The 14238-nt window shown below is 53.0% G+C and overlaps 1 protein-coding gene across 1 annotated transcript in view; it reads left to right on the top strand.

The window, feature by feature from the left end:
* Positions 1 to 3890, top strand: part of TRIM8 (tripartite motif containing 8) — a 29790-nt gene extending 25900 nt beyond the window's left edge. Inside the window, exons 4-7 of the mRNA XM_079312447.1 lie at positions 324 to 557; positions 930 to 961; positions 1523 to 1638; positions 2324 to 3890. Coding sequence (XP_079168573.1) covers positions 324 to 557; positions 930 to 961; positions 1523 to 1638; positions 2324 to 2931 — 990 coding nt within the window. The 3' untranslated portion in view covers positions 2932 to 3890. The remainder of the gene's footprint in view (positions 1 to 323; positions 558 to 929; positions 962 to 1522; positions 1639 to 2323) is intronic.
* Positions 3891 to 14238: the final 10348 nt, after the last annotated feature.

Raw genomic sequence — 14238 nt, forward strand, 5'->3', positions numbered from 1 at the left:
GTCTCTGGAGCTGATCCCCACACAGACCCCAGGAAGTACATCCAGGAATCTCCTGAACCAATCAAACCTTCACAGTGTCCCTGTTGGGTCTCTGGCCCATAGAAGTCCCGTGTCATAGCTGACAGCAGGGTTTGAGCTGTCTGGGTGTTGCAGGAGAGCAGAGCTGCTTTCAGGTTGCACTCTTGGGGCTCCACTGCAGCTTCAGATCAGCAGAGTGCAGCTTTCAGATTGCATTCTCCACTGCTGAGGAAGGACCCAGGTGTCCTGGGACATCCTGGAAGAGGTCGGAGGGCACAGAGGGCCTGACCCTGCTGTCCCCCCAGGAGAAGGTGAGCCAGCTGAAGGACGAGGTGCGCCTGCAGTACGAGAAGATGCACCAGATCTTGGATGAGGACCTGCGGAAGACCATGGAGATCCTGGACAAGGCCCAGGCCAAGTTCTGCAACGAGAACGCGGCCCAGGTTCTGCACCTCAATGAGCGCATGCAGGAGGCCAAGAAGCTCCTCAGCTCTGTCCAGGTCATGTTCGACAAAACTGAGGACATCAACTTCATGAAGGTAAGACAAGCTACCCTTGCCAGGGTGGGATGGGGACTGTGTAGAGGTTTGGTCGTGTGGGAAGAATTGGGTAGGTGTGGGGTGTGGTGGGGAGCGGGATGGAGACGTTAGCAGGGCTGGCTGATGCCTCCAGAGTGCTCAGCAGTGGAAGAAGTCAAGGAGAAGTGGGGCAGGCTCAGTGCTGGCCTCAAATGAGGAGGTGCCACAGCTGGAGATGGGGCTGGAGCAGCCCATGGAGGGGAAAGAGGGCTCAGTGCCCATGGTCAGACTGTCCCCTCCTGGGGGGCCATGGAAGCTGACACTGAAAGGGGGGGCATGGCCACCATGGCAGGAATTGACTTTACTGACCAGATCTTCTCCTTCCACTTCTAGAACACCAAGTCTGTGAAAATCTTAATGGACAGGTAAGCGCAGCAGCACAGACGTGTTTGGGGGAAAGCAGGTGTTCATGTCCACAGGGGTGGCAGCAGCACAATATCTAGAGGAAAACCAGGGCCAGGGGTGGAACAGGGTTTGGGAGAGGCATGTGCTGTGCTCAGCTTCTCTCTCTCTCTCTGGGAGGATGAAAAAATCCCCTCATGCAGCCATTGAATCAGGTCCTCCCTACAGACTAGGAGAAACTCAGTGTTGTGCTTGTGGAAGAGCAGAGAATGGGACCAGCTGGGTTGGGGTACAGGGCTCTGTCCAGCTCCTCTGGGCAGTCAGGGCAGGGGGTTAAAGTCAGCACTAGCAGAACAGAGGTGAGCTGGGATGGCCTTGCAGTGGGGACATGGACTGCAGAAGGTGTGCCCTGGCAGGGGACATCCAAGAAAAACTGAACAGGGAAGGTCCTGCCTGCCAGAGACAGCCACTTCTGTCCTCTGTCATAGGGGAGGGGTTTGGCTCCAGAAGGCGTGTGGAGGGAGGAGCGTCCCTCTCCTGACTATACCTTGTAACTCATGCCACTCTCCTGCCATCCCCAACAGGACTCAGAATTGTACAGGTGGCAGCCTGCCCCCACCCAAAATTGGCCACCTCAACTCCAAACTCTTCCTGAACGAGATCGCCAAGAAGGAGAAGCAGCTGAGGAAGTTGCTGGAAGGTGAGTGAAACTTGAGGGGTGCAGGGGTGTGGGACCTCACTGTCTCCTGTATCCATAGCTGGCTGCCCTGCAGATCTCAGTACAAAATGGTGGGGAGAGCTCTTTGGGGCAGGGACTCCTTAGAGCCCCTCTGTGGTCAACAGGGGTGTGGAAAGTCACAAAGCCAATTCCTCTTTTCAGCCAGACTCTCCCCAGGGCATTTTCCTTGTCTTGTGAAATGGCTGTGTTCTGGGGTTACACAAAACCCTGAAATACAGAGCTTTTGTGGGGTTGGCCATTGCCAGGAAGAGTCAGTGGAAAGATGGGGGTCAGCTTGTGGGCAGGGACAGCCAGGGGCTGGCATGGCCCCACAGTCCCCGGCCTATGCCTGGGAGCAGACCACGTTCTGTGGAGGCTTCCCAGTCCCCTCCTTGGGGGATTCATGTTTATCCCCCAGGCTGTCCCACTCTGCTCCTTTTAGGGACTGTGTTCATGAGCTGTTTGCAGAGCAGTGCCTGGGGCTGCTCCAAACTCCACCTGCTCCGGGGCTGTGTGTGTGGTTTGCCACTGGTGGGGTGGGCTGGAGGACCCTCTGCACATGCAGGGCTGGAATGTGGGTCCTGGGGCTCCACTGCAGCTTCGGCTCAGCAAGTGGAGCACCCTGGAGCTGTGTTAATACAACCCCCTCTCCTGTTCCCCTGCACAGGTCCTCTGAGCACCCCCGTCCCCTTCCTGCAGAGCATCCCCATGTACCCCTGCACCGTCAGCAACTCCGGCGCAGAGAAGCGCAAGCACTCCACCGCCTTTCCCGAGGGCAGCTTCCTCGAGCCATCGTCCGGGACTGTGGCGAGCCAGTACATGAGCCAGGGCGCTTCGGCTGGCGAGGGGCAGTCCGCACAAGCCATGGTGCCTTGTAGCTCCACGCAGCACATAGTTGGACTTCCCAGCGGCCCGCAGCCGGTGCACTCGGGCTCCGTCTTCAACCCATCTCACTACCCCAACACCACCTCATCTCAGCAGTCCGTGCTCTCCCAGTACGGCGGGCGCAAAATCCTCGTCTGCTCCGTGGATAACTGTTACTGTTCCTCGGTGTCCAACCACAGCGGGCACCAGCCCTACCCGCGCTCGGGGCACTTCCCCTGGACAGTGTCGTCGCAGGAGTACTCCCACCCGCTGCCACCCGCCCCCACCGTGCCCCAGTCGCTCCCGGGACTTGCCGTGAGGGAATGGATTGACGCATCCCAGCAGCACGGGCGGCAGGATTTCTATAGGGTCTACGGCCAGCCGTCGGCCAAACACTACGTCACCAGTTAACCGTCACACTCTGCGGAGAGTCCTGCTCGATGACGTGTTCTGAGAGAAAAGTCTGGTTTGGTTTGGCTTTTCTTTGGGTTTTTTTTTTTCCCCCCTTTTAAATCAAACCCGATATTTTCCCTGCCTCGCACACCCCTCCAGGATTTTGGGGAGGGTTGTTCTATCATATCTCTCTTTTTTTTTTTTCATCCTTCAAAAATGAAATAATAATTTTTTTTTTTCATTTTAATGCCTTTTTTTAATTTAATTTTGGAAGTCCTTCCTGCCCCTCGCTGGGTAAACACGAGGGAGAAATTACCGAGAAGAAATTGATGGGGATTTCAGTCGGACATCTGGGTCTGTGCGTTGTGCTCTTCCTCGCTCCTCTCTGCCTTTGGAAAACTTCAGAAGGGACAATGGCACCTTCTCTCTTTCTATTTCTCCGAGTTCATTTTTTCTGGTTTGGTTCAGTTTTTCCCCTTTCCCAACCCCTTTCTTTCCCTTTTTAAAAAGAAAAAAAAAAAGAAAAAATCTATCATTGATTCAGTATGAAATGATACTTGTAGATTTTGGGTTTGTTACATTTTTTTTAAAGGCTGATTTTTTTTTTTTTTTGTGTTACAAGGCCACTTCTCATGCATATTGGCATTTTTTTTCCTTCTTTCAGAGATTTGTAAATACACAATGGCAGGAAATTTAATGCACAAAAAAAAAAAAGGGAAAAGAAACTTTACAAAAAACCACAAATAAATAAATAAAAAAAAAAATCTGTTCTAGTTTTCAGGAGGGGAAGCGTGACCGAAGCGCACTCCCCTCCTGCATATCGCTGATGCAACTTCCTGTAACAAGCACTTTGTATAAAAAAAAGTGGACTTCCTGCTATAAGGCACAGGTATTTATTCTGTAACCGATTTTAGACACACACACACACACACACACACACGCAAAATATTCAAATAAATGTGATCACTTAGTGCAAACGCCTCGCTCTGCTGCAGCTCTTCCCCCGGGAACGCCAGCTCCGGCGGGAGGCTCCAACCTGCTTGGGGAAGGAAACGCTCCCCAGTCCCGCAGGGATGGGGGATGATGACGGGGGTTTTCCAGAGGGGCTGCTCGGGAGAGCAGCTCAGCAATGGGGTCCCAGATGTGGAGAGGGTCCCCAGCAGCACCCATCCCATGTCCCAGCCCCGTGGGAAGGTGTGCTGGAGATGTGGCTCCCTCCCAGGCAGCGAGGATGTGAGTCAGGCACAGAGCCGGCCAGGCCGCATCCTGCCCCTGAGCTCCAGAACAATCCCCATTGTGGGATGGGGACTGGGTCGGGGACAGCAGCTTTCCTGACTCTGCCAGCGTCCACCATTCCAGCCATGCTGCTGCCCTGGCACCCAGCCCTTGAGCCTTCATCCCCACCAAAAGCCCCACTGCCCCCCGGGGCTTTGTGGGTGTAGTTGGGGACCCTCAGCCAAGGCTGGGAAGGGCGAGGAGGAATGCTTTGTCCAGGATGTGCAGTGGGGTCATGGGCTGGCCTAGCTGGGGCTGTGCAGGGGCAATTTTCATATGGGGAAAATGAGGCTGACTTTATATAGCAGAGCAGTGTCCTAGAGGCAGGAGGGGTTTTCCATTGCTCTCAAGTTCAGCTTAATTTATTTTTTTCTTGGTTGCGAAACACCCTTGGTTTAGTTCCGGTTTGGATTCCCCTTGTGCTATTTTAGTGGGAACTGGGAAGGGGGGAGAGTCTCAGTAAGCTTAAACAGGGGAACAGAGAGTTCAAGACAGGGGGACCCTATCACTAACTCCCCCCATTCCTTTCCAAACAGAGGTGGTTGCACAACCTTGGACAACTTTCCAGGCAGTGTTTTGGGCAGCCAGCACCTCTTACCCCTGCGTGTTCTTTTACACACATGCTGCAGAGCCTGGCAGCTCATCCCTGCTGTCCTTCCAGGTTCTTCCCAACCCTGTCCTGCTCAGGCTCTTCAGGAAACCCCCACTTCACTGGGGTATTTGGGGGTTTGCTTCTCAGTCAATAGCAAAGCACTCCAGGGTGGCAGGAGGGAGCAGGATGCTCTCAACCTCCACAAGGATCCCATATCTCCCCTCCATGTTCACAGGCTGGCTGCTGCTGGCGGGTAAAGAAGAGCCCTTCGTGATGGGGATACAGGTGAGATGAGTGATGTCCCTCCCTGTGGAGGAGGGTCCCCAGTGCACAGCCAGGGCCACCCCCACCCCAGGGTACTCCCCAGCCATGGCCCCTGTACTTGGTGCCTCTTGGTTTGACTGCCCAGCTGTCTTCATCATCATCTTGTTCCTCGGCACAGCTGCCTCCTCCTGTGATAGCAGCAGCTGCCAGCCCAGGCATTAAAGCACCTGTCACCACCTACTGATGGGGGGACACAGGCACAGCCTCACCCTGCAGGGTGACCCCCAAAGATTAGGACTCTCCCCTGCCATGGGCCATTCTCACCTCACGCCTTCACTGGAGGGACCAGCCCCAAAAGAGTGGGTGCCCATGCAGAGCAGAGTCCCTGGGTGCCCCAGCCTCCAGGACCATCAGTGCCATCAAGCCCCACATGCAGCTGGTGGTGAGGAGGAGAGCAGTGGGGTCAGCCCATGGAGCAGGAATGTGTGCCCGCAGCCCCATTGGGGCATTGGTGTCCTGGGAGGGGAAGTGCTGATGCTCGGGTGCACAGCGGGGTTTTATTGATGGATGGCTCTGTCCAGGGGGTGGGGAGAGCAGGGGCAGCAGAGGCACATCCATAAACAGCTCGAGTTGTGAATGGAAAGAGACGGATTAGGAGCCAGGTGAAAACATGTCACACGGCAGAAAGAAAAATGAGCAGCTGGGCCAGACCAAATTGGTGTCTGATGAAGGACGTGGGGCCTGCTGGAAAAAGGATCCCGGGGCTGGCGGTGCTGCACGGGGGAGGCTGATGGGGAACAGCTGGAGCTGGACACGCACATCTGGTGCAGCAGGGTGAGGGGAGAGGCAGTGGCTGCTGTAAGCACCGTGCCACCGGCCACTGCACTCGGGCACGGGGCTGCAGCTCCGCCCTCGGAGCAGCAGGGCAAGAGGGACTGATGATTCAGGGTGATCCTGGGTGCCCCATGGCCCAGCCCTCAGCAGGGATTTACCTGGTGGGGTTCAGGCTCTCCTGTGCCAAGGGGTCCCCAGGTGGAGGAGCCACTGCCTCTTCCTCCATTTGCATACATGTAAATAAGCAATCAACATAATGAAGGTGAATGCAAACCAGGCTTTCAGTTTGCAACCAAGTCCTATTTTTAACCTTGGAAAAGGGTTTCAGCAGGAAGCTGCAGGCCCTGTCCTGGTACCCATTAGCACATCCAGCCATGTGGGTGCTCACAATATCCTTCACCCCAAAACACCATTGACCCCACAACCACCACCGGGTCAGTGCCTGTTGCACTCTGTTCCCGTTACCAAAGCAAACAGAAACCACATCACACCCTGCCTCCCAGGAGCCTTTTTGGGCACCTCTCCCACCCACTGGGCCCCAGGTCCCCCTTCCAGCCAGGGTGTGCACCCCGGGAATGCCCTCGGCGCCTTGGGAGTGAGAGCCCCATGCTTAAACATGAGGGTATATTTAGACAGTGTCAATTTAAGTTTGCACATCAACCTTATAAATATGAAAGCCCATCTCCACGAGATGTTTAAGATATCTCATCAGCCCTTGGAAAATATGCAGGAATATTAATTAGCCAGATTTGGGTATTATCTCATAATGAATAAATTAAGAGACTCGCTGCCTAAGATGAACCACTGGTGTTTCATTGGGTTTTGTTGCTTTCTTTTAAGAAAAGTGTGTTTCTAAGATAATTCACTCATTTTAACCCAGGCTGGCACGAGGGCTCAGAGCATGCAGCCATGCCAGGGCCAACCAGGGTGGGACACAGCACATTACTTTTTACCTGAAGGGACCCTGAAAGCTGCTGTTTTACACCCCCTGATTTGGTCCCAGCATTGCCTCAGGATACAGACGGACAGCGACAGGGTTGGAATCCTGTCCCAGCTGCAGCAGCCCTGGGCCCAAGATGGAGGCAGAAAATGCAACCCCACTTCTCAAAAAACCGTTTTTTGCTTCTTCCCTTCCTGCCCTCAATCCTCGCCTCCTGCCCTCCTGCTCCATTCCCCTGGCTGCTTCACTCCCTCCAGCTGGGCCAGGATAGGAACTTCCCAGTTGCTGTAGAAACCCAGATGAAGGACACACTTCAAACAAAAATGCCAAACAAGAAATGGCTTTGTGTGCACCCGGATGGCCGCTTTTCCTTGCCAGGATGCGGTGGCTTTGAGGCCCTTCTGTGGGGCACTCCGTGCGCTTGGGGAGGGCTGTAGGGACAGGCAAGGCTCCCTCACAGCCCCAAAGTTTGTGTTAGGCAGTGAGCAGAGGCTGGGGGTCACTGGAGATTGCACTTCAAAGGTGTCTATCACCCATGGGATGCTGCACTGCAGCCACTGGGTCTGGCATCATCCCCCTCTCTGGTCTCACAGCTAAGATACCCCTGGGGACCCCAAGGGGCAGCACCACCTGATTTGCAAGATTTTGGGGTAGTGGAACAGTTTCCAGCTGGTGAGAAGAGGCTCAGGGCTGTGAAGGCGACAGCTGGGCAGAGCATGGGGACAGCAGCCCAAGCCCCAAGGTGCAGGTTGGCTGGCCTGGGCGGTGGGCCAGCAGCAGAGCCGTGTCCCGCGGGCACGGGCAGCAGGGTGGGGATGGAGCAGCCGGGAGCCGCCGCGGGCCCGGCCCGTGCGGGGCCCCCCCGGCGCGTGGCGGCTGCGGGGCCGGGGCGGCGCGTGGGTGCGGGGCGCTGCCGGCTGCCGGAGCTGCCATTGTTTGCCTTCAATCAAGATGTTTCAGGCAGAATCAAAAGCACCAACTGGGGAAATCATCATCACAAAAAATCTTGCGCCTGCAAAATAGGTCAAGTAAGACTCCAAAGAGAGAGAGCGTCTGATCTGCATTGCAAGGAAGAATAGCAACAGCTGTGATCTCCAGTATATATGGATGGGCTGGGGGGGGATAAATATATATATCCATGCATATGTATAACCGCTTACAGCTGTTGGGCCGTATGTTCATTAGGGCCAACTGTTTTGGAGGCAGAGGGATCAGCGCTAATCGGGAAAGGGAGTTTATCATCACATTCAGAGGCAAAAGTGTCAGGAGCAACTGCGGCCCCCCCGCCCCGCAGCCCACACCAGCTGTGCCGCGCTGAATGCACCCAATTCAGGGCCCCTCCCAACCCCCCCGGCTGTGAGAGCTGCAGCTCCTGCCCCAGCTCCAAAAGCAGCCGCCAGCCAGGCCCAGCTCTCTGCCCATCCCAACCCAAGCACTGTCCCCAGGTGCAGAGGGGTTGCCACGCCTGTTTCCCCATTCCCCAGACCAGCTCTGCAAGCTCACACCACCAATCCAGCCCCTCGCAGTAAGGCCCCTTTGCTTATCCCTTCCTGGCTCTGGCCTCACAGGTGCCAGCTATAAAAATGAACCCAAAATACATATAAATCCTCCTGTCTGACATCAGGGAGGGTGATGGAGCCAGGGCAGGACAGCTGGCTCAGCCACCCCAAGACATTGGGCTTTGTCTGGTCAGTTGGGACCCAGCTGCTGCAGGCTGGGGACAGCACAGTGTCCCCCAGCCCACAGTGATGCTCTCGGCAGGGGGGACCCGCTGTCTCCAACAGTGTCCCCCTCGGCACCCCAAGCTCCTGCCAGACAGAGAAGCATTAAAGCTTGCAGGCTGTGGCTCCCAGCGGTAGCATAAACACTGCAAAGCCAAGCAGCAAGGACAAGTTCTATTTGAAATTATATCTCATCCACCTGATTTACTTGCAGGGCGTTCCTGCCAGCTCCACATGCAGCTCAGACTTGGGGCCTAACCCACCTGCCAGCTCCCCTTCCTCCAGGTTTATTTACTTGGGGCTGTGTTTGGCTGCCCAGCTGTTCCACCCCGAGGGCTGCAGCTCAGAAGTGTGTGGTCACCGCACGTTGCAGAGGGGCTCCTTCCAACCCTTCCTCTTCTGAATGTGATTTTTTTTTCCCTTTTCCCATTAAAAATGATACAGATAACCATCTCAGTCAGACAGCTACATAGGAAATGCAGAGGGGCACCCCCCACCCCGTGCTGTTTCTAGCAAACCTTTGACAGCGTCCCCCAGCACAGGCACAGCTTGACCGCAGCTTTACAAGAGTTTTGCTTCCAATTGGTGCTGGGAAGGGAAATAAGTGAACAGATTGCAATAAAAAATCCAACAAGCCCAAATTCAGCCAAGTGAGCCCGAAGCTGCCATTTCGACAGGAGCCAATCACGAGGCTGCGGTGCGAGCTTGTTTCCACTTAAACAAAACAAAATACAATGAAAAAAGCTTCAGCCAGCCTGGGTGGGTGCCCGGGTGGGTGGGCTGGAGCACGGCCGTGGCCATCAGTCCAGCTGCCCCGCTCTGACGTGTCCCAGCAGAGCTGGGCTGGGGGATGCCAAGGCTGGAATATCCAGCTCTGCGGCACAGACCCCTTCTCTGCGCTGATAAAGGCAGGCGTCCGCGGCTGCGAGGCCGTAAACAGGGAAACAGTGGTCAAAGAGGAACAAAAATCTCAGTGTTTTTTTCTCCTGCAGGCTGCAGATTATTATTTTCTTTTTTTTATTTTCCTCCTCCCCACACCCAATCGGCTCGGTTCCTTGTCCTTACGGGAGCACTAAATTCATCATGTGGATGTGAAGCGGGGCTTGTGCGGGGAGGGGACGCATGCAAGGTCACACGCAGCCTCCCCATAAATCACCGCGTCCCCCGTAAACAGCACCGGGAGAGGGGAAGCGCAGCCGCTTCGGGGCCGGGGCCGCAGGGGCCGATACATAACCTTGTGACAAGTCAAACAACTCTCAGGGTGTTCACATGCCAGTGAAATATTTTTCACATCCAATCCATTAGGCAAACAAGCTGAAAAAGTATTTCCTACTACGCTGAAAAAATACCAGGAATGAGTATAAAGCGTGCCTTAAAAAAAAGAGAAAAGAAATTAAGTGTGACCATCTATAATGTTTTTTTTCCAGTGGCTCTGACAGCCTTCCAGGCATCCTGACTGTGCAGGGAGGGAGCTCATGCTTTAAAGAGTTCTAACAGTTTCTCATTTTTTGGCCCATCTGGGTGTTGCAGGAACAGTAATGAGTCAGATTAGTTGGAAAGCAACAGATCTGCTTCCCTCCCTCCTAACCCACTCCCAACTCCATTTCACTGAACCAAACCTAAATAGTTTGCTGCTTTCCTTTTTCCCCTTCCCTTTTCCTGCCAGGTCAGTGGAGAACGTGTTTCATGACATGCTTTTTTTAACCTACAACACAATTTTTGAAAAAAGAAGATCCACCCAGCGTTTCCCTTTCTCGGTGGCTGACTTCTCTGATAGTTTTGGAAGAGTGAAAATCCTAAGGAAAAAGGCTTTTTCACCAGTTTTGATCACTTCTAGTACCAGCAACCATTTCTGGTGGGATGACAGGAGCAGTGGAAGAGCAGCTTTGCAGCCTAACTGGGGGCTCCTTGCGAAGAGACAATCCTGTCAGAAGATGAACCTGCTGAAGAAAAAAGGATCAGCCCCAAACACCAGTTGTCTTTCTACTAAATTTAATTTATTTCCTTTTCTTCTTCTTTTTTTTTTTTTTTTTTTTTTTTTGACAAAGACATCTAAATTATACACTGAGTAACAACAAGACCAGATATTGCAAATATCCCTTTTTGGTGAAATACAAAAAGGGAACATAAAAGAAAGAGCTTGCGTGGACCTGGCCTGCCCAGGGAATGCAACAGCCGCCACTTTTTGCTTTTGGAGAAGAGTGAGCTTGTTGGAGTGGGCTGGTCACCTCCCAGTACACTTCATAAAAAGAGTCTGGTGACCAGTTATAGTTTTGACAGAGAAGTCATTAATGTGCAAGAAATTTTATAGGTAGTGGGAAAAATGGGAGAAGGTTGCAAAAGGCTTTGGCAAGCATTCTCCAAGGGCAGGAGAGACAGTCTCCAGCAAAGCTGCAGTGGAGGACATGGCCACAGCTGGGGAGTCCCCACACCCAACACTCACAGTCGGAGCAGGGGCTTGCACTCAGATTTTCTGATGCCCTTGGAGAATTTCACTTCTCCAGCACCTCTCCCCTCCAGGGAACACAGTGGCGCAGGAGAGGCTCCTTTCATCTCTCGCAAAGGTAGAACCAGATTTAATGATGTGAAAGTGAAGCACGGGAGGGGAATTAATCCCTGTGACAAACATCTCGAGGTCTGTCTGTCTGTCACTCGGAGCCTTTAAATCATGGCTGGGGTTCTTTCTACCAGAGGGGCTCTGGCTCAGCCGTGAGTCACCACGGCGGGTGGGGTTTAACGGGCTGTGGTATGCGGGAGGTCAGGAAAGAGGAACACAGCGGTCCCTTCTGGCTCTAAAAATCCAGAATTGATGCGACGTGTGGCAGAGCTGCACCCATACCAATGAGACGCTTGGTCCCCCCAGCCTCACTCCAAAGGAGGGTGAAGCTGACAGCGCTGCAGGACGGAGCCCTGCGTGTGCCACAGACCAGGGCGGGGCTGAAGGGCTGCCAGAGGGACGGGGGCTGCATTCGTCGGTGGCAGGCGTTTCTGGCTGGCCCCAGACACTTGTCCAGGTGGGTTTTAGCCAGGCAGAGAGCCCTGCAGAGGCCATAGCAGATGTAAATACATTCAGATAAGGAGCAGCAAGTGAACAGAACCTTAAATCCTTATACATTTTCACCAGGTTGCACACAGAAACATTTACAATACAATGAACATTTACAGCCAGCACTGCAGGATGATATACTTAAGACATGGTCATTTTAACCCCCCACCTACATCCACCCAGCACAGCTCACTCTATCACAGTCTGCCTCTCTTGCCACCTGGCACAGGAAAACCAAATTAACTACTGGGTTACAAGTGACACTGGCAGGTACAGATGCACATAACCAATACGTGTGGCTACAAGCAAACATAATGAATGAACCAGCAAATGTTTCTGGATCCTGAGTTCAATAAGGCATTTTTGCCTTCCCAACTAAAATGATAGGAAAATTACTAGATATTTATTTTACATACATTTCCAAGTTTAACCAACATGAGACTTAAAAAAACCCACATTACCCTCCTGGATGTTTTTCAGCCCCAGGACGCCAACTGTGGTATCGGTGGGGTGTCACAGACTATGTTTGCCACTGCTAAAAGAGTAGGGAGTGGGAAAGCACCAACTCGAGTCCTCTGCAAGTGTGAAAGATCAATGCCTGAGCCCCAAAGGGTGCTTTACCCTGCCCTGCCTGCGAGAGGAGAGATATCCAAGCATTTCCCTCTGCATCTGGTAAGCAGTGTAGGCAAATCCAAAGCTTGGGGACTATCTGTCATAAAGCTCTGCCGCTCAGCCAGCACAAGCCTGCCCATAGGAAAGGGTTGCAATTCCTTACATTGCTTGCATCAGGCAAATGCATTATTTGCAAGGAAAAGGTGAGGCTGGGATGAATTTTTCCTCCTTGGACTGACCCAGGAACACACCATACTCAAATTTGCAGCGTTCCCGATAAGCCTGCGCAGCTGGGGAGTTACCGAGCAAGCTGCATTTAAATGAACATCTCATCTTATGACTCCTTACTCAATCCATGCAAAGCCGGAGCTGTGTCACTTTGTGTCATTAGCGATTGCTTAACAGCTCACTTGAGTCCGCTCTTCCCCCCACCCCGCTCTCCAGTGTCTGGTTTTTAAAGCAAGGCTCTGCTATTCCGGCATGCATGTCCTGCCTCCCTGCTGGAGACAGATGCACTCGCAGGGTGCTGACTCACGGACGCAGGCAGATTAAAGTTGGATTGCTAAAGCAGTTGCTGTCCCAGCTGTCCCTGTGCCCCCAGCCACAGCAAAAACAGCTGAACTACACACGGATCATCCCTGAACTGCTACTGTACATCCTGATGTATGGGGGGACCTAAAATGAGCCCCAGATGATTTTATTATGCCAAGCTGTAACACGTAGGCGGCCAGGGGCTGCTTCAAGTACAGTGCAGATGTTTGTGCCGTGAGCTGGAGATGTCCAGCGGAAGGGAGGAAAAAAGAGCTGGGAGCTCCAGGGGTGTCAGCCGTCTGCCTGGGTCCATGAGTCAATCGCTGACGCGTGGTAAAGCCACATGCTTTAGTACATGCAGCTCTCCCCATCCTGCGCGACCATCGTCTCCAAGAGGTGGAAGGGGTAATGCAGTCCCCAGTCATTCTCTGGCCTTGCGCAGGCAGGCAGCAAACAAAGCTGGCAAGCAGGGCAGGGGGATTATTTTACCATCTGTGCATTAGAAACTGGCCCAGGAGTCACCAAGCTCGCTTCATGCAGGACATGGCTTCAGCGTGCTAACAGCTCCCGCTCCCTCTTCACTTTGGGGCTAGATTCGAAATGGGGAGAAGATGAATTCACATTCTCTTTCCTGTTACAGCAACTGTGTCCTTTTAAAGGGAAGCCAGCCCAGGGAAGAATGAATGCTCGTTTTACAGAGCACTTCCCATCTGCTCTTCACCAGGATGCTTATCCTCCACCCGGGCAATCCACAGCAGGCACCAGGCTGGGGCACCTCAGGCCTTGGAGCCGTGGGGCAGTCCCCCAAGTCCCTAGAAGCACCAGGCAAAGCATGCTGAGGTGGTGGGGTAGGAGAATACATTTTGCACATTTCAAAGAAGGAAACCTGGGACCTGATATCTCATTCTAGAAAGTAATCATGGACTTAATTGCATTTTCCTGCAGAGTTGCCTTAACATCAAGGGAAAATCAACAGGGATTGTTCAACATCAAGACTAATCTCACATATGGAACTTATTGAACAGAGGAACAACGATTTTGCTGGCTCAAGGTGAAATGCTGGGCTAAATTCTCCTTCAGCTGCGAGAAAAGCACCAGGCACGCTCATCCTGCATTATTCCAACTGTAAAGAGCTTCAATTATACACATATAACCCTCCTCTCCCTTCTACAGCGGTGTCGCAATGCAACAGTGCCTCGTTATCATCAAACTCCTCTTTTATGGCTATAGGAATATGTGGAAGTCTTCTACCCTTGTTACACAAATGACTCCTTAGCAGCTTTATTTTAAGAATCTACCCACAATTGGTAACACAACTGCATTTTATCTGTCACTGAGGAGAAGCTGTGATTGACACCCGAGCCTGTCCTCAGCAACCACGCGTATTAGGGCAGCTCCTATGCGACTAAGCCACTACTGTAACTCACCACTCCCTCTGCTCCACACTGAATCAGTCTTGCTTCTGCTTACAAACTCGCTTGCTAATCAGACATTTAATACTATTTATGCA

The sequence above is a fragment of the Erithacus rubecula genome (genome assembly GCF_903797595.1).
Source record: "Erithacus rubecula genome assembly, chromosome: 9".
Lineage (NCBI taxonomy): Eukaryota > Metazoa > Chordata > Aves > Passeriformes > Muscicapidae > Erithacus > Erithacus rubecula.